The 19,396-nt window shown below is 41.8% G+C and overlaps 1 protein-coding gene across 3 annotated transcripts in view; it reads right to left on the bottom strand.

Annotated features, from left to right (window-relative positions):
• LOC100662133 (N-acetyllactosaminide beta-1,6-N-acetylglucosaminyl-transferase) overlaps positions 1–19,396 on the bottom strand; it is a 53,691-nt gene that overhangs the window by 7,120 nt on the left and 27,175 nt on the right. Inside the window, exons 2-3 of one of the 3 annotated variants that reach the window (XM_023557685.2) lie at positions 7,426–7,518; positions 6,123–6,240 (exon numbers count right to left, since the gene is read on the bottom strand). In XM_023557685.2, coding sequence (XP_023413453.1) covers positions 6,123–6,240; positions 7,426–7,518 — 211 coding nt within the window. Of the gene's footprint in view, positions 1–6,122; positions 6,317–7,425; positions 7,519–19,396 lie in introns of those variants that run through there. The other 2 variants (XM_064280489.1, XM_003417817.3) reach the window with 2 other exon arrangements.

The raw sequence follows: 19,396 nt of genomic DNA, 5'->3' as shown, positions 1-19,396 counted from the left end.
GTGTCATCTATAGGGGAAGCTTTCTCTCTCTGTTGGTTCCGGGGGAAGGTCCTTGTCATCAATCTTCCCCTGGTGTAGGAGCTTTCCAGCACAGGGACCCTGGGTCCAAAGGACGTGCTATGCTTCCAGTGCTGCTTTCTTGGCAGTATGAAGTCCCCATGTCTCTCTGCTCACTTCTTTCTTTTGTATCTCAAGAGAGATTGGCTTAAGACACAACCTTATCTTGTAGATTGAATCCTGCCTCATTAACATAACTGCCTTTAATCCTGTCTCATTAACATCACAGAGGTAGAATTTACAACACACAGGAAAATCACATCAGATGACAAAATGGTAGACAATCACACAATACTGGGAATCCTGGCCTAGCCAAGTTGACATATATTTTTGGGACACAATTCAATCTATGTCACATGGCTTGGGTCAGGCAAATTCTATTCTTCAGGGCCCCAGGCATTTCTCTCCTTTCTTTCACACCCCACATCCAATTTATCGGCAAATTCTGCCAGCTCAACCTTCAAAATATTTACACAGTTTAACCGCTTTTCACTACCTCCAGTACTACCATCCTGATCCCAGCTACTGGCATCTTCCTGTCTGAATTATTACAGTAGTAACTGGTCTCCCCTGCTTCTACCTTTGCCCTCTTGGTATATGCTCAGCAGAACAGCCACAGTGATTGTTTTAAAATGTAAATAGAACAGGTCTCCTCTGTTGAAAATGTTGTAATGGCTTCTTATCTCACATGCAGAAAAATGCAACATCCTAGCAGTGGCACCCAAGACTCCTCAAAGTTCGGCCTCTCGTTATGCTGGTGGAGTTACCTTCTCCCACTCAAGCCCTTCCTCATCTTCTTTGGCCATGCTGGCCTCCCTGCTAGTCCCGAGCACACCAGGCATGCTCTACCTGAAAATCTGCATTGCCTGTTTCTCCCCTGACAGCCTTCTACCAGACATCCTCAGGGCCCCCTCCCACAAGACCTCAGGCCACAGCTCTAAGGCCACCTTCTCAGTGAAGTTCTCCCTACCCTCCTGCCCCCCCTTCCCTGGTTCGCTTTTTTAAAAAATTTTTTGGCACTTACGAATCCCCCAGCCACTCCTTGGAAATGCTATGGGGCAGTTCTACTCTGACCTATAGGGTTGCTATCAGTGGAGCCCTGGTGGCAAAGTGGTTAAGAGCTACAATTGCTAACCAAAGGTCAGCAGTTCGAATCCATCAGCCACTCCTTGGAAACCATATGGGGCAGTTCTACTCTGTCCTATAATGTTGCTGTGAGTTGGAATCAACTTGACATCAATGGGTTTGGTTTTTGTTTGTTTGTTTACCAATGGATACACATCAGTGCCAAGAACGGAAAAAAAAAATTGTTTACTGTCTCTCTTCCTGGACAATTATTTATTGTCTGTCTCCTCAGACTAGGCTATTTGCACCAGGAGGGCTGGGATTTCAGGCCATTTTCTTCATTTCTTTGTCCCCTAATGTGAATTATTTTGTTTTTAGAAGACGGAGTTTACAATTGTTTGCAAGTTACAATTTCTTACATCATCAGTTTTATTTGCTCTCTAGTATTAATGGTACCAGTTGCCATTGAGTTGACTGACTCATGGAGACTCCACATGTCTCAGAGTAGAGCTGTGCTCCATAGGGTTTTCCATGGCTGATTTTTCTGAAGTAGACTGCCAGGCCTTTCTTCAGAGATGCCTCTGGGTAGACTTGAACTTTTGACCTTTTGGTTAGCAGCCAAGCGCGTTAAGTGTTTGCACCATCCAGGGACTCCTGCACCTGAAACAGTGCCTGGTAAATCTTAAGGGTTCAATTAACTTTGTTGTTAGGTGCCACTGAGTCAGTTCTGACACACAGCAACCCTATATACAACAGAATGAAACACTGCCCGACCCTGTACCATCCCCACAATTGTTGTTATGCTTAAGCCCGTTATTGCAGCCACTGTGTCAGTCTGCCTCACTGAGGGTCTTCCTCTTTTCTGGTGACCCTCTACTTTACCAAGCACGATGTCCTTCTCCAGGGACTGATCCCACCTCCAACATGTCCAAAGTATCTGAGATGTAGTCTCACCATCCTTGCTTCTAAAGAGCATTCCTGTACTCCTTCCAAGACAGATTTGTTCATTCTTTTGGCAGTCCATGGTATATTCAATATTCTTCTCCAACACCACAAATAAAAGGGGTCAGTTCTTCTTCAGTCTTCCTTATTCATGGTCCAGCTTTCACATGCATAGAAGGCAATTGAAAACACCATGGCTTGGGTCAGGTGCACCATAGTCTTCAAGGTGACATCTTTACTTTTCAACACTTTAAAGAGGTCTTTTGCAGCCAATTTGCCCAATGCAATGCGTCTTTTGATTTCTTGACTAGTGCTTCCAGGTTTGTTGATTGTGGATTCAAGTAAAATGAAATCCTTGACAACTTCAATCTTTTCTCCATTTACCGTGATGTATGGGTCCAGTTGTGAGGATTTTTGTTTTCTTTATATCGAGGTATAATCCATACTGAAGGCTGTGGTCTTTGATCTTCATCAGTAAATGCTTGAAGGCCTCTTAGCTTTCGGCAAGCAAGGTTGTGTCAACTGCATAACACAGGTTGTAAATGAGTCTTCCTCTAATTCTGATGCCCTGTTCTTCTTCATATAGTCCAGCTTCTTGGATTATTTGTTCAGCATACAGATGGAATAGTTATGGCGAAAGGATACAACCCTGATGCACACCTTTTCTAACTTTAAACCACACAGTATCCCTTCATTCTGTTCAAACGATTATCTCTTGATCTATGTAAAGGTTCCTCATGAGCAGAATTAAGCGTTCTAGAATTCCCAAAGGGGTTGAATTATTAGTTTTTGAATAAAAGGATGGAGAAGGATGAGTAGAACTATAGAGGTTAGTGGATGGATAGAATTAGGAAGGATCAGGGGGCTGGATGGTGGCTTTGGCTGGGGCAGTCTCTCTGCAAAAATTGTAGAAATGGAGATTTTCTGCTAGAAGAGGTCATTTTGTTAGGGCATAGGTTAGAAACAGAATAACAGGAAGTGGGACCTATTTTTTACATATTCTGCTTGGCATATAGTAGAATAAGTACCAGTTGGCTGAAGTAGCTGACTAAAGGATTTGGTCTTTTAAAGGCCTGTGGAGAGTCCTTAACAATTTTTGAATGGTAGAATAAAATAATGAAATTGATTTCAGCAAGATTTATTTCACAGAGTATATTAGAAATCAGTGAAGAGACAGCAGTAATATCTTAGATGTGAAATGGGCATAAAAATTGTCTGAAGAAACAATTATATTTTATTTATATTATTAGCTTACACCGTATTAAATTGTTACATTAATTATTTATATATGACTCAGACAATTATATAGATTTATTTTGTCTAGAGAGAGAAAAATTAAACAGGAGTGATGCAGCTGCTGTGGAAACCAGTCTGGAGGTTTCTCAAAATCTTAAATATAGAATAGTCATATGACCCAGCAGTTCTACTCCTGGGCATATACCCAAAAGATTTAGTTAAATATAGAATTACCATATGGCCCAGCAATTCTAAACCCTGGCATACACTCAAAAGACATAAAAGCAGGGACTCAAACAGATATTTGTACAACAGTGTTCACTGCAGTACTATTCACAATAGCTAAAAGGTGGAAACAACCCACAAGTCCATCAACTGATGAATGGATAAACACAACGTGGTATTTCTATACAAGGGACTATTATTCAGCCATAAAGAGAAATAAAGTTCTGACATATGCTATAACATGGATGAACATGGAGAATGTTATGCCGAGTGAAAGAAAGCAGATATGAAAAGACAAATATTATGTGAACCCATTTATATGGAATATCTGGAATAGCTATCTGGAATGCATACAAACAGGAAGTAGATTAGAGGTTACAGGTGGGGGGATGAAGAGTTAATGCTCAGGGTATACACAGTTTCTGTTTGGGATGATGAAAAAGTTTTGGAAATAAATAGTGGTGATGGCTGCACCAAGCCAAACACACAAGCAAACAAACACTGCAGTGCTTATTGGAAGTGAATGGCCATGTGGACGGGTAGGAAAAGACACTGGTCTAGAGCCAGGTGGCACTTGGTGATTACTAACTCAGTGTCGGTGAGAGGAAGCACGTAGTGAGAACAACAGGGAAAGAAGCCAGGACGGAGGAAAGGAAAGAATAACTGGGTGGCGAGAGAAGCAACAGCCTGGCCATCATGTGTATCCTCAAGAAAATTCACATCAGCAGGAAAGAAGCATTTCGGTCTGGACCAGGTAAAAAGTTTATAGACAACTTGACCTTCAGGATGGAGGCACTATGTACATGCTTGCAGAGGGAAGGCAAAGCAGACAGGGAGAGGCTGAAAATGCGGGCGTGCCAGAGGATAATTTAGGGGAGCCCACAGATAATCGAGACCACAGAGGTGGATGGACAGCTTTTCTTCCAGAAACAGGAGGGAACAAAAATACTCTAAGACAGAGGGAAGGGAGACGGTGACTAGGCAACTGGTAAGGGAGTCTTGCAAATGTCCTGTAAGTTCTTCCTAAAGTTGAAATAATTATCTTTAGAGAGTGAAAAAATTGATTTAGCACAAGATTGAGAGCTTAAAGGTGAGTAAAAAACTGCAAAGGTGTACCCTGGGAAGGGCACCAGGAAAATGATAAGGGAAATAAAATGATAAGAAGGTAGAAAACAGGGCCTTGCTGAAGTTGACTAGCAGTTCACCAGGAGTCAGTGGGTGGTGCAAATGATTAACACGCTCAGCTGCTAACCGAAAAGTCGCAGATCCAAGTCCACCCAGAGGTGCCTCAGAAGAAAAGCCTGGTGATCTACTTCCAAAAAATCAGCCATTGAAAGTCCTGTGGAGCACAGTTCTACTCTGACATACGTGGGACCTCCATGAGCCAAAGCTGACAACTGGTTCTACAGCGGATGCATCTAGGACAGTTCTTTAACATTCTCCAGCAACATCCGGCCTAAGAAAATACAAATGGAGAAAAGCAGCTGGTGGCAATGATTACACTTAGGAATCAGCCTTGTAGGACCCAAATGGCGAGGGAACCTAAAATGTTGGTAATAAGAGGGTGGAGGTGGCTGACTACACTATACGGTCTAGACAAGGAGTCCTTAGAAGAGAACTAGCAAAAGGAGGACTCTGAAAAGTTGAACTCCTGGTAACCCCAATTTAAAGAACGAACAAATTAAAACAAAACAAAAAACATGTTTTAAATGCTAAGGATATAGAAATGAACAAACTGGTAAAAAAAAAAAAAATCCCAGGCCTCTTGGAGTTTCTGTTGTATTCTGGGAAGAAAGACAGTAAACTATATAGTATGCAAATTGGTGAAGAAAACTAGTTAGAGGTAACAAAGAGATTATACTCAGACATGGGAGCTCCAAATTCAAGACCACAGAACTAGAATGGTACTCCGTGATTCTGCGTGTTGAGAGGGCTTAGAAAGGAGATAGGAACCCTGGTGGTGCAGCAGCTAAGCACTCATCTGCTAACTGAAAGGTCAGTGGTTTGAACCCACCAGTTGCTCAGCGGAAGAAAGATGTGGCAGTTGGTTTCTGTAAAAATTACAGCCTTGGAAACCCTATGGAGCAGTTCTATTCTGTCCTACAGGGATACTATGAGTCAGAATTGAGTCCACAACAAGTTTGGTGATTTTTTTTGGCAGGGGGCACGTATAAAAGGAGTACAGAAATAGTCTTGGAACAAGTCCTATTACGCAGAGACAATGGAAAAAGGACCAGATTGTACTACTGAGTCATTGGTTTGGCATGTAATCTTAATGTTTCATCTTCTTGGGATTATGCCTTTTTCTTTTCCCAAAATAGTAGTTTTTGGGACTAGACAATTCTTATGCCCTGAATCATATGGGGCTTTCAGATGTTCATTGGTATAACAAGCATTAAGAGAAAAAAAAGAGACACTTACCAGAGAGGGTTGGGCTGCCTAAGCTTGTACACTGAGTTAGGACCTACCCTCATGGTCCCCACCTGTAATGTGATGATAAAAGCCTACAACACTACAAGCCAAACTAGTTGACACCTTCTCTATTGAGATAGGGTCAGGATAAAGGTAACAACAAGGACCTCGGGGTATGGCCCTACCTGAGGGTGACTGAGGCACAGTAGAACAGGGCTTCTGTAGTGGGAGAGGGATAGAACTGCAAGGTAATGACATCACATGGGTTCCAGTTGTGGATGTTGGAGTCCTCAAGTGTTACAGCTGGAAAGGAGGCAGACAAGCAACTCACAGTATGACTGAGGTGGTCCAAGAAGGTGATAGTGGTTGGTGGAAGGATCTGGAGATGATAGTATATCCCACATATTCAGAACATGACTGATGGTGATGGTCAGTTTCCTAAAGACCCAGGAGATCAAAGAGGAAAGGGATCTCCTCTCTGTCTCCATCTCCTCCCTCTCCAAGGACAGGCTGTGATGGGAATATGGGCAGGTAGCACATGTGGTCCTCTGAGGCAACAGGTAGACTGATGAAGGTGAAGATAGGAAGATGCTTGAGAACAGATTAGAATTTCTGTACAGTGATGCAACAGGGTTGTCCTCTACAGTGGAAAGTAAGAGAGAGATGAGGAAGAGGTTGGGTGTAATGGAGATCTGTAGAGACGCAGCAATGTAGTTTTCACCTGAAATGTTAGGTGTAGGGAAGATGAACTGATGAGTGAAGCCATAGACTGCGAGGAGAAGTGAAGGCAAGGTCTTGTTATCACAGGGAGAGAAGACTCAAATTCCATATTCACTTATCCATTCATTCACTTATTCCCGCATTCTCTGAATAAGTACTTACTGCATGCCCACGATATACCAGGCAATAGCCTAAATGGAAAGTATGTCAGAGCTTCTAGAGGCGCCTCTGGGTGCATTCCAACTGCCAATCTTTCAAATAGTAGTTGAGCGCTTAACCGTTTGCGCCATCCAGGGACTCCTCATATACATTTACCACAATAAAAAAAACTATTAAAATAAAAGGAAGAAACCATACCAGGACTGACAAAAATCCTTCTCCGTAAGGGTCTATAGAAATGAAAACTTCCTACGGTTTCTAGTTCTTGTCCATTTGGAGGAGAAACCTCATTAGTATCACCTATCATCACAAGTGCTGTGGCAAACAGCCCAAGCTTTCCAAGCCACCTGGAAATGCTATTGTGGTAGAGCGAGCTGCCTCTGGAGGGAGTGGAGGCTGACGTGAGGGGCATGGTGAGAACATGGCAGCATTTCTTATCCCTTTTCAAGGACCACAAACACTGTGCCTCTGGCTTCTCTACTTAAAAATGAACAGACCAATCTAAATATACCAGTAGTTCTTTCTCCTTAAGTACCCCTGTATTCCACAACTACCTTCTTCTTAACACCAACTAGCACGGAAGCCTAAAAGCCTGAAAGGAATGCTCACCGTGGCAACCCCCGTGCTTATCTTCCATGTCAATCCACTTCACAGCTCTGAGGTTGCCCATCCAAGATGCATTGGGCATGGAGCCAGGGACATCTGCAAAGGTGATAAAAAAAGAAAAAAGCAGAATTGAGAACAGAGAGAGAAAGGTACCAGCTTCATCAAGTAGGCCCCCAAGTCATGCTTATTTTTTTGCAGTACATTCTCTTCATGTCAGGTTTTTCATCACAGGTGCAAGACCTCAAAGGCTGGTATGAATGCTTGGTAGGCATAGGCCTAGCCTTGCCACCAGTAAAAAGAATTTGTTGATTTTTCATAGAGCCTAAGAAATACCAGAGTGTGAAACCATAACAGAGCCGAGAAAGTTGGGGCTTTCCAGTCTATACCCCAGTGAACTTTGGTTGAGTTTAAATCACAAAATTAAAAATTTTTAGCACTTTCCAGGATGTGGTGCTAAGAGGCATGTGCAATCTTCTAATAACCTATGATTTCTATCTTAAAGGGAGAGCTCAGAAAAACGGCTTCCTTGATTAAACATCTATGTCCTTAGTGCTAATGGTCAAAGTAAATCCAAGATGTCTCTTCTTATGTGATGTTGCAACACTACGTATATAAAAAAAATTTTTTTTTAAATGGCTTGTTCACTTACTGTATACACTGTATACATAACATAAACATACATAAATAAATCCTTTAATAAACTACCCTTCTTGTTGAAACGCTTGTTGAGAATCTAATATTGCCAAGCACTGTGCTGGGCACTGGGGGTAGAGATAAATAAGACCTGATTCCTCATCACCCTATAGGAGATGATGAACTTTCTGGTCCAAGAACATTTCTTGAGCATTGAATTTTTCCTATAAGGATTGGTATGCACTGTTACATCCATCTTCTGTTTCCTCCAGTTTTTTGATGAAAATTTTAGTTCCTTACCCATTATCTAATTCACCTTAGAAACCTAAAAAGTTGCCTTTTCTTAAAAAAAAAAAAAGCCTTGAGGTTGCATCTTGCTAAGCCAGAGCTTCTCAACCTTGACACTGTTGACACTGGGCTGGAAAATTCTTTATGGTGGGGGCTGTCCTGTGATTGTAGGCTGTTTAGCAGCATCCTTGCCTCTATTCACGAAATGCCAGTAGTACCCTGCTCCCAAGTTCTGACAATCAAAGATGTCTCCAGATGTTGCCCAACATCCCCTGGAGGAGCAAACTCATCCTGTTTGAGAGCACTGTGCTAAGCTATCTCAAATAACCTTCTCCATTTCACTGAAGTTCTGGATAGGCCACAGAGATTGATGAGCCCATTAATCATATAGGGTAGTTATATCCCAAGATGATAATCTAAATATACAAAAATCATTACTGGAAAAAGATCATATGGGAATCAATTTAAATGCAACCAAAAGAGGAATACTTTGCTTCATAATAACTGCAGCATTTTCGCCAGTGACTATGCAATCTGGACATAATTTTGATGTAATGGCACTATACAAATGATATCTCTACCCAAATTTCTCTGGTCTTTTCTCAGAAGATTCCTCTTAAATATCAGTAAGACTACTGTGGTAGGCAGAATACTGGCATCCCCCAAAGATGTACACATCTTAATCTCTGGAATCTGTGAATACATTACATGGCAAAAGGGAGTTAAGGGTGCTAATCAGCTGACCTTAAAATAGGGAGGTCATCCTGAATTATGGGGGGAAGCTATCTAATCACAGGAATCCTTAAGAGTGGAAGAGGAAGGCAGAAGAGGAGGTCAGAGTGGCGTGAGAAGGATGCAAGCGGCTGTTGCTGGCTTTGAAGAGAGAGGAAGGGGCCATAAGCCAAGGAATGTGGGTAGCCTCTAGAAGCTGGAAAAGGCAAGGAAACCATTCCTACCCAGAGCCCTGCGGATGCCTTGATTTTAGCTCAGTGAGACCTCCTGTAAGATAATATACTTGTGTTAGGTTGTTAAGTTTGTGGTAATTTGTTATAACAGCAATTTTAAAACTAATACACACACTAATGAAAAAAAATTACCTAAGATGATGGATGAGATAATTTTTAATAAGAAAAAAATTAAGCAAAATCAAGACTTGAAAAGCTTAATTGGATTAGGCATTTAAAATAACTTTTCTTCAAAACTTTATATAAGTCATCCCATTGCCTTCTTGCCTGCATGATTTCTGCCGAGTAGTCCAAGCTTATTCTTATTGACTGTCCTTTGTAGGTGACTTTTTGTTTATCCCTAGCTGCTCTTAAAATTATCTCTTTATCTTTGGTTTTGACAAGTTTGATTATAATATGTCTTGGTGACTTTCTTTTAAAATTTACCTTATGTGGAGTTTGCTGAACATCTTAGATTGATATCTTCTCATCTTTCAAGACATCAGGGAAGTTTTCTGCCAACAAATCTTCAACAATTCTCTCTGTATTTTCTGTTATCCCTCCCTGTTCTGGTAGTGCAATCACTCGTACGTTATTTCTCTTGATAGAGTCCCACATAATTCTTAAGGTTTTTTCTTTTTCTTTTAATTCTTTTATCTGATTTTTCTTCAAATATGTTGGTGCCAAGTGCTTTATCTTCAAGGTCCCCCATTCTGCCTTCCACTTGCTTGATTCTGCTCCTCTGACTTTCTACTGAGTTGTCTAATTCTGTAATTTTATTGTTAATCTACTGAATTTCTGATTGGTGTCTCTCTATGGATTCTTGAAGCTTATTAAATTTTTCATTATGTTCTTAAAGAACCTTTTTAATTTCTTCAACTGTTTTATCTGTGCGTACTTTGGCTTGTTCTGCATATTGCCTGATCTTCCTGATGTCTTGAAGAGTTCTATATATTAATCTTTTGAATTCTGCATCTAGTAATTCCAGGAAAGCATCTTCATCCAGAAGATCCTTTGAGTCTCTGTTTTGAGAGCTTGTTGAAGTAATCATGGTCTGTTTCTTTATGTGGCTTGATATTGTCTGTTGTCTCCGAGCCATCTGTAAGTTATTGTATTAGTTTATTTTATGTTTCCTTTGTTTTGTTTTGGTATGCCCAAATAAATGGGTTGCTTGAGTGAGCTAGCTTGATTATTTTCAAGTTTGGGGCTCTGACGTCCTGTCACCAGATGGCTGGAGCTGTTATCAGGTATGTGAGCTTATGAGTCCATTCACTTTTCTTGTGTGGACTCAGCTCAGGTGTCCAGGTAGCTGGTCATCCAGTGTGTGGTACAGGCTCTGTCCTACAGTCTTAGAGGAGCAGGGGTGTTTGGTGTAGGTACCGGTATCTGGTTGCAGCAGCGGGTCGCACTCTGAACAAGGCAGGGGGCTGAGAACTGTCCCCCCAGTATCACTGAGGAAAGCATGTCCCTCTTCCCTAGAGCATACAGGTGGGTGGGTTCTACAGACAGACCATGGGCACTCAATGCTTTTGCTTGTAAGGACTGGGAGGTACCAGTTATCCTTGGACCCCTGTCACAGGTGGGTGGGTGACCTGAGATGAGCCACCAGTCCTTAGGCCTCTGATGTGGGTAGGTGAGGACCCTGTTTAATAGGCTTTGCCATGTCAAATATCAAATGTCCACCTCTCCACCACACAGCTTAATCAGTCACAGTCTGCCAGCAAGGGCCTATTCTACTGGAATAGGCCCACACAGGTCCACGCAGGGGAAAAAGGTATTCAAAGTCCACGGACCATTTGTGTCTGGACAGGAGCCGCTTCTGTCCTGAGCCCCCCAGGCTGGTGGAGCTGGCAAATTATCTTTTCCCCCTGTTATAAATTTTTCCTTCTCCAAGTCCAGGAGCATGGCTCAGGGCACTCAAATGGGCCTATCTCAGGCCCAGGGAAATCAACAGCCACTGAAGCTGGCTTAGGGACAGGGGGCGTGGTAAAATATATGCAAGTACTTAGCTTTTGCCAAGAGCACCGTTCTTCTCTGGTTCTGGATGTGTGAATAGGCTGTATGGCTGGCTGCTTCTCCCTGAGAAAACTGCAGCCCAACGCTAGTACCAGCCCACCACCACCACTCTGGGAACAGTGCCTGAGGGCTCCCTGCAATTCAGGTCCGGTAACTCCTCTCTGCTTCTGAACGGTCTCACTCTCCCCTGCCACTTAGTCCATTTTCTAACTTTGCCTTTGATGTTCAGGGCTTCTAGTTTGTCATAAATGTAATCATTTCACTTGATTTTTCGGGTCTTTGTTGTAAGAGGGATCGTCAGAAGCATCTGGCTATTCTGCCATCTTTGCCCCACCTCCCCTAAAATAACTTTTCTTAAAAATGTTAATAAAAAACATGCATATTTTCAGAAGAAAAATGCTCTTTTCTTTTGCCCTGATGCCACATGATAATTACATAATGATCTAAATAAAGAATTGTACCAAGGTCTCTCAACTAAAATTAAATTTTGTCTTTTCTGTAAATAGCATGGGTCTTTACCTCGCAGGGCCCTCTGTAGGGCAAGGTTCTTCTTTTCTTGCTGGCAAGGAAACTCTGCTTGAAAAATTTGCTTATAAATGTTAACAGCGTTCAAGAAAAACAATATTTATTAATCAATACTACCTCCTGTTGTTGTAATTTGCATTTTAGTACTTAAAAAATTATTTTAGTGCCGTCTATCTGAAAAGAAGCTTTCTCGTTTTGTCTTGTTTTAGTACATATTTTAAAAGAATTTAGAATAAAACTCACCTTGGTTAAACAGACTGGGCGGGGGGGAGAATGGAAAGCAAAGAGATAATTGGTGTATTTATTTATGTCAACAAAAGTAGCTGATGTGTATGTGATTTTTATGAGATTACACCTCAACAGCAACTAACAGCAATCATTTTGATTAACGGCATCGGAAAAGTTTGAATAAAATATTTCCATGGCAAAAAATTTCAACCTCCTTTAAGTGATTACGTTTTTAAAATGACAAGATAGTTTTCCTTCTCTTTTATCCCCATTAAGATGGATCATCACAAACTGATTCTTACTCAGAAACACATTTCAGTATGCTAGAGATAAGAGTCTTGTCACTTATAATTAATAGCCCTCCTTCTTTAAAATAAATATATGTGTCTATTAACCTCCTGCTAATGAAATCCCAAACTTCAGCTTCTGTACTTTGATGATGGGTCTCAAATATGCCTATGTTTAAATATCATTCCTGTTTGGGCAATAAAAAATTGCATTTAAAAGCAGGACAGGAAAGAGGCAAATATAGATAAAGTTGAATTCTACTTTGTGCTTTTTGCAAGCAACGCTGAGGCACAGAAATGCCTGCAGGAATGGGCATATCGGTTGCTGTTGAGGAGATTCCGACTCATAGTGACCCTGTAGGACAGAGTGGAAGTGCCCCATAGGGTTTCCAGGGAATGCCTGGTGGATTCGAACTGCCAGCCTTCTGGTTAACAGCTGAGCTCTTCACCACTGAATGTGCACAGGCCCACATTCCAAGCGCAGTTCCTGGTCTGGGGGCATACGTAACACCTGTGAGTGTGTCAGAAATGCAGACTCTCAGGCCCCACTCCAGACCTCCCGCCCCAGAATCTGGATCTCCTCAAAAGGCCAGGGGACTCCTGTGCAGTCAGGTTAGAGAAGCTCTGGGCTATGAGCAAGGCTGTGACAAGGACACAGCTTGTCCTGGGCAGCTCCAGCCGCCTTTTTTTTTTTTTCTCCTCTCCTGTCCTTGAAGTCCCTTCCTTCAACCGTCTTTAGGTTTCTAGGTTAGCTTCTTACTCTTCTGTGGTTGTTGTTGTTAAGTGCTATTGAATTGATTCTGACTCCTAACGACCCTATAGGACAGAGTACAACTGCCCCATAGGGTTTCCTAGGCTGTAATCTTTATGGGAGCATAGCAGATCACCAGGTGTCTTCTCCTACGGAGTGGCAGGTGGGTTCGAACCGCCAACCTTTTGGTTAGCACCCCAGTGCTTAACTACTGTGATACCAGGGCTCCTTACTCTCCTAGTTTCTCTCAAAATCTGCTTTTATGGCAGCGTTTGGTACTACTCTGCCACCTTTACTTAGACTCTGCTTTTATGGCAGAGTTTGGTACTATACCTTTACTTCGACTCTTTGGTTAATTTAAGCAACTTATCCCCACTCCTGGAAATATATGCATTTTTGTCAGTTGCCGTAGAGTCTGCTCTAACTCATGGAGACCCCGTGTACAACAGAACAAAATGTTGCCCAGTTCTGCATCATCTTCATGCTTCAGTCTGTTGTTGTGACCACTGCGTATTCTGAGTGCTTTCCAACCTAGGGGCACATCTTCCAGCATTATATTGGGCAATATTCTGTTGTGAACCATAAGGTTTCATTGGCTAATTTTCAGAAGTAGATCTCCAGGCATTTCTTCCTATTCTGTCTTAGTCTGGAAGCTCCATTGAAACCTGTCTACCACAGCTGACCCTGCTGGTATTTGAAATACTGGTGGCATAGTTTCCAGCATCATAGCAACACACAAGCCCCCACAGTATGATACGCTGATCTACTGGTGGTGGGCTCATTTTAATAGATCTCTCACATCATCTCCTTGAAAACAACAGCCCACCTATTATAGGGAAAAGTGTCCTGAGCAGAGGGCCTTCAATTGCACACCGTTGGCCCACAAGAGATGCTTGATAAATATTCAAGGAATGAGTGAGTGCAGCAAACAAAGGTGGGCCCATCATTTCAGCCTTCAGAGCTGATGGTGAGGGTGCTCGGCCTCTGTGTGAGTCAGGTGGGCCTGGCTGCTACTTTGGTTTCCTAGGAGGCCACAGTAATTTCACTTGCAACAATGCCTTACTGTTGAAAGTGTTTCTTCTACCCTCCTAGCAAGGGCTGATCCATTTCAGTTTGTTCTGTAGCAATCGTGATGGTGGTTATCAACCATCCACTCACCTCATCTATCCTGCTTGGTACAACTGGCTTAGAGAGGACATAAACCACTCCACAAGACTTGTTATGAGAGCTCCATTCGAATACCTTATAGGCATCGCTTGGTTATTACTTTAAGGAGATAATGGCAAGTAAAAGATTGGATAGCCTAAGCGTACCCATTGTTTAGTCAAAAAATTATTGTCGTCAAGTCAATTCAGACTCATAGTGACCCCATGGGACAGAGTAGAACTGCCCCATAGGGTTTCGAAGGAGCAGCTGGTGAATTCAAATTGCCAACCTTTTGGTTAGCAGCTGAGCTCTTAACCATGGTGCCACCAGGCTCCTGGCCTAGGTAAAAGCTACCAACCCTAGCACTTTCGTCACTATCCAGGTTTCCTTCTACTCCCTAAAAACCTCTACTAAGTCCAGCTCTGTTTCCTGTTTTTCTCCCAGAGACTAGCCTTGGATCAGAGCCCTCAGATGGAAAAGACACCGCCCTAGGGAATAGGGAATTTAGCTCTCATTCCAGCTTTGTCATTAACCAGCTGTGCATTCTGGGGTGTCATTCAACTTCTTTGAACTTCACCTTTCAAATGGAGTAGTTGGACTAGATCAGTACCTTTCAACTCTTAGACTACAACCACAGGAAAATGATTTTACACCATGATCCAGTACACACACACACACACACACGTACATAAAGCACACAAAAGCTTCATGAAACAATACTTAGGCTTACTATATGCATTCCACATGTTTATTTTCTGTTCTGTTTTAGACTAATCTAATCTAGTCTTCAAAATTCGGTCACAATGCATGAAAGTGATTTCTGGATCCACTAATGGGCTACAACTACTATTTGAAGAATACTGAACTAGATGATTTAGTATTATTGGTGCTGTTATTATTATTTCAGGGTTCTAGGAGGGAGTGACGGGTTATACGGGCATGAGTAGGATCATAGAAATGGCCTATTTTTCATTATTTCTAGGATGCGGCAAAAAAAAAAAAAAAGAAAGAAATTGCTAATATTATCAGAGAAAACATTTTTAAGTATAGAATTCAATTCTCTCATTTGTTCGTCACAGGCTTATGTAAACAAAAGATCTGAGATAAAGTTTACAGAATAACCAGGGATGTTTTCCTTGGGACTCAGCCTGTTTTAGTCAAATAACTATGTTTGTTAAATAAATGAATAGGATTTGTTGAAATGCAATGCAAGCTTTATTATGACTTGGCTTTTTTTCCTATTGTTCTCAGTTTGGTCCTCATTCTGTGAGACCTAACTATATATGGTAACAAATTCCAGGAATTGCTTGCTAGTTAAGCTCAGATATGTACTTTTTCATTTATTAAATAAACAAAGAATTTTGTTTTTAAATGTCAAATAGTCACCACCGATGAAGAGTATATTGAAAAGGGTTTCTCACAATTTAATGGTGGTGCTGTAAGCTGGTACAACCCTTTGGTAAATCAATTTGGAAACATGCAGAAAAAGCCACAGTAGCTGCTAATTCTCTTTGACCCTTTAAACCCACGGTTGCAAAATAAATTAAAAAAATGACAACAACAACAAAAAAATGTGAAGATCTGTACACGAAGATGTTCATTCTGACATCATTTACACATAATGATTAACAGCACAGGCTTTGAAGTCAGATAGAAAACCAGTTGCTCTTACGTCAGTTCTGACTGAAGGTGACCCCATGTGGGTCAGAGTAGAGCTGTGCTCCATGGGATTTTCAATGGCTGATTTTTTGGAAGTAGACTGCCAGGCCTTTCTTCTGAGGCTCCTCTGGGTGGATCTGACCACCAACATTTTGGTTAGCAGCCTAATCATGTGCACTACCCAGGGACTCAGATAGGAGTTCAAATCCCTGTCTCTGCTATTAATAATTTTAGGACCTTGCTTGAACAAAGACTTCATGAGGTAGTGTACTAATCTTTAGAACTCCACAGGGTTTTGTTAGTGTCGAATGATAAGCAGGTACTGTGCTTAGCATAGTGCCTGGCTCACACAACTACTCAATAAATGGTTGAAAAAAATTAATCCCTCAAAAAAAAATTGAAAATCACAGGGACAATGTGGCTATGGAAGAGAATGCTTTTTTTTTTTAACTATACTCTAAGGCAGAGTTTTTCAGTCTTGGCACTGTAGAAATTTCGGGTGGGATAATTCTCAGTTGTTGGGGGCTGTGGTGTGTACCGTAGGATGTTTAGCAGCACCCCTGGCTTCTACCCACTAAATGCCAGTAGCAATCCCTGCCCCCAAGTTGTGACACTCAAAAATATCTCCAGACATCGCCAAATGTCCCCCTGAGGGACAACAGCACCCTGGTTGAGAACCATTGATCTAAAGTTAAAAAAAAAAAGTACATATCCCAGAATACGAAATAGGAGTAAATATGAACAGAATATGAAATAAATTGTAAAAAGGCAAAATATGAAATTATACTACTACCGGTAGTAATGTACATGTATTAATAAAACCATGTACAACTATTTGCATGTGAAATGAGATGGAAATACATGTTTTTTCTTTATTTATAAAATTTTAATATTATTATATTGCTTTTGTATTTTTAAAAGTTTATTTTTATGCGTCTGACTCTTATTTGCTTTGTTGATTCAGTAATTGTGCTTGTGAATAGCCTAAAAATATAATTTGACAGAAGAGAAAAAAGTTACACGAAACCGTCATTGTTATCTTTAACAATAAAAAAATAGAAAATTACTTAATAACAGGGTAGAGTTAAATAGCTTGTAGCTGCTTTTTCTGATTGTTAATTTCAGTCAGTTCTAGAAATAAAAAATATATACTTTAGTTTTCTTCTACCACTGGCTCAATAATCACTTAGGATTTCTAGGGTATGACACTTATTAAGAGATCCTATTTTTCATGTGGATGTCTTCTAGCCCTCTGAAGTCCCCGAGATAATGGCTTAGCATCCTAGAAGTGACAACCTTGCATTCACCTCTGATAACTGCAAACTATTCCATGGTTAGAAAAGACAAGATGGAAAGGAAGCAGCAGGAACCAGAATTTTAGAATTGAAGGGCTTTTAGAAATTTCTAATATTTTCCACTTCATTACCAACTGTGTAGAGTCTAGGAAGTTTAAGTGAATTATTCAAGAGTTTATGGATATGCTAAGGAGCCCTGGTGGTGCAGTGGTTAAGCACTCAGCTGCTAACAGTAAGGTCAGCAGTTCAAGCCCACAAGCCTCTCCATGGGAGAAGGATGTGGCAGTCTGCTTCCATAAAGATTTTAGCCAAGAAAACCCTATAGGATAGTTCTACTCTGTCCTATAGGGCCACAATAAGTCAGAATCAACTCATTGGCAACAGGTTTGGTTTCCTTGGTTTTTGATGGGTGTGCTAAATAGCTTGTCAACTTTGTTTCAAGATAATTTATTCATTTATTCAAATGATTCTTGCATGCCTCCTGGGTTCCAGAATAGATGCTGGGGACAAAGTCATGAATAAGATGTTCCTGGGGCTTTCAGCCTAGTGAATCTGTTGGGTATTTTTAGTAGCAGCCTGAATGCCTTCACTCAACAGTGTCTTGGACAGCCTTCTGGTGAAGAACAGAAAAATTTAGGGGAATGTTTAGAAATATGGGCAACCCTCGGCCTACAGCAGTTCAGATTTTGTTAGAATCCCGACCTAAATGCTGACCTTGATCCATTGGCCCAAGGGCTACATTTCTCTGGCTGTTTATCATCTTTCACTCTTGTCAAACATTCTTTTAATTGTGGCGTGTCTTCCTGAGACAGAGAAGACCACTGGATTCACTACTCCCAGGGCTTAACCTGACAGCCCTTCCCTTCTTTCCTCCAGTAAAGCACGGCATTTCTCAAAATCCTTCACCCTCATGATTAACCCGAATTCACTTCCAGCTATGACTGCTGAAGTTTTGTGCTGTATACGAGCCCCATCTTCAAGTGTTATCTGATTTATAATAACTAAAAAAACCAAACCCGTTGCTGTTGAGTCGATTCTGACTCACAGCTACCCTACAGGACAGAAGAGAACTGCCTCATAGGATTTCCAAGGAGCGGCTGGTGGATTTGAACTGCCAACCTTTTGGTTAGCAGCTGAGCTCTTAACCACTACATCAGTGCTGCCAAAAGCATTCCATTCTTTCTTTGCAGTCACTGCCCTGCTCAGGGGCTCAACATCTCTCAACAAAACCAATTGCCCTCAAGTTGATTCCAACTCACGGTAACCCCATGTGTGTCAGAGTAGAGCTGTGCTCCATTGGGTCTTCAATGGCTGAGTTTTCAGAAGCAGCTTGCCAGGCCTTTCTTCCAAGGTGCCTCTGGGTAGACTTGAACCTCCAACCTTTCAGTTAGCAGCCAAGTGCATTAACTGTTTGCATTACCCAGGGACTCCATCTCTCAATAAAACTATTTTAACTGCATACAAACTGGTCTCTCTGCCTCCAGTCGGCCCTACTTCATTGGCAACATCACCAGATAGGTCTTTTCACAAACAGCAATATGGGGGTTGGGGGAGACTTTGAATGGTCCACCCTGTGTCTGTTCTTCAGGCAGCCCACTGTGCAGTGACCACTCACCCTCTAGCAAATCAAAGCAAACGTCAGATGTGCAACCATGCTACCCCACTCCTGCTGGCTCCCATTCCACCCCTACTTAATTCTGACTCCTTACTCCAGTTCTCAATTTACATTGCTGCTTTCGCTCCCCCTGGACCCACCTTAATGCTTACCTCCTCCCTCAAAAGCTTGTCTCTAAGCTGTCACTTCTGATTGTCACTAATCAAGCAGCCTGCCCCAGCTAGCCTTGGCTGGACCCATCTGTTTGCTGCTATAGGTCACATCCTGACCAGAAAAATACCAAAAGGCAGACCAGGGCCCAGATTCAGATCAGCAGACTGGCAGCCCATAAGCCACGTCAGATCAGTAGATCTGTTTGGTTTGATCTCCACAGAGGTGGGATGGAATAGAGCCAACATTTAAAAAACAGAAGATTGCATATGGATGTTTGGTCTGCCAGCAGCTGTGACAACAATTCACTGGAGCTTTAGGCAGCCCAGGAGCCCTCCTGCCATCCTCACCCCATGGCTCTTCCCTCACCTATGTTACCTGTCTGCCCCCTAGGCGTGTAGCTGGCATCACTGTCCACGCAAACATAGCTGTTCCAC

The sequence above is a fragment of the Loxodonta africana genome, chromosome 1 (genome assembly GCF_030014295.1).
Source record: "Loxodonta africana isolate mLoxAfr1 chromosome 1, mLoxAfr1.hap2, whole genome shotgun sequence".
NCBI lineage: Eukaryota > Metazoa > Chordata > Mammalia > Proboscidea > Elephantidae > Loxodonta > Loxodonta africana.
This window is presented reverse-complemented; position numbering and strand designations above follow the sequence as displayed.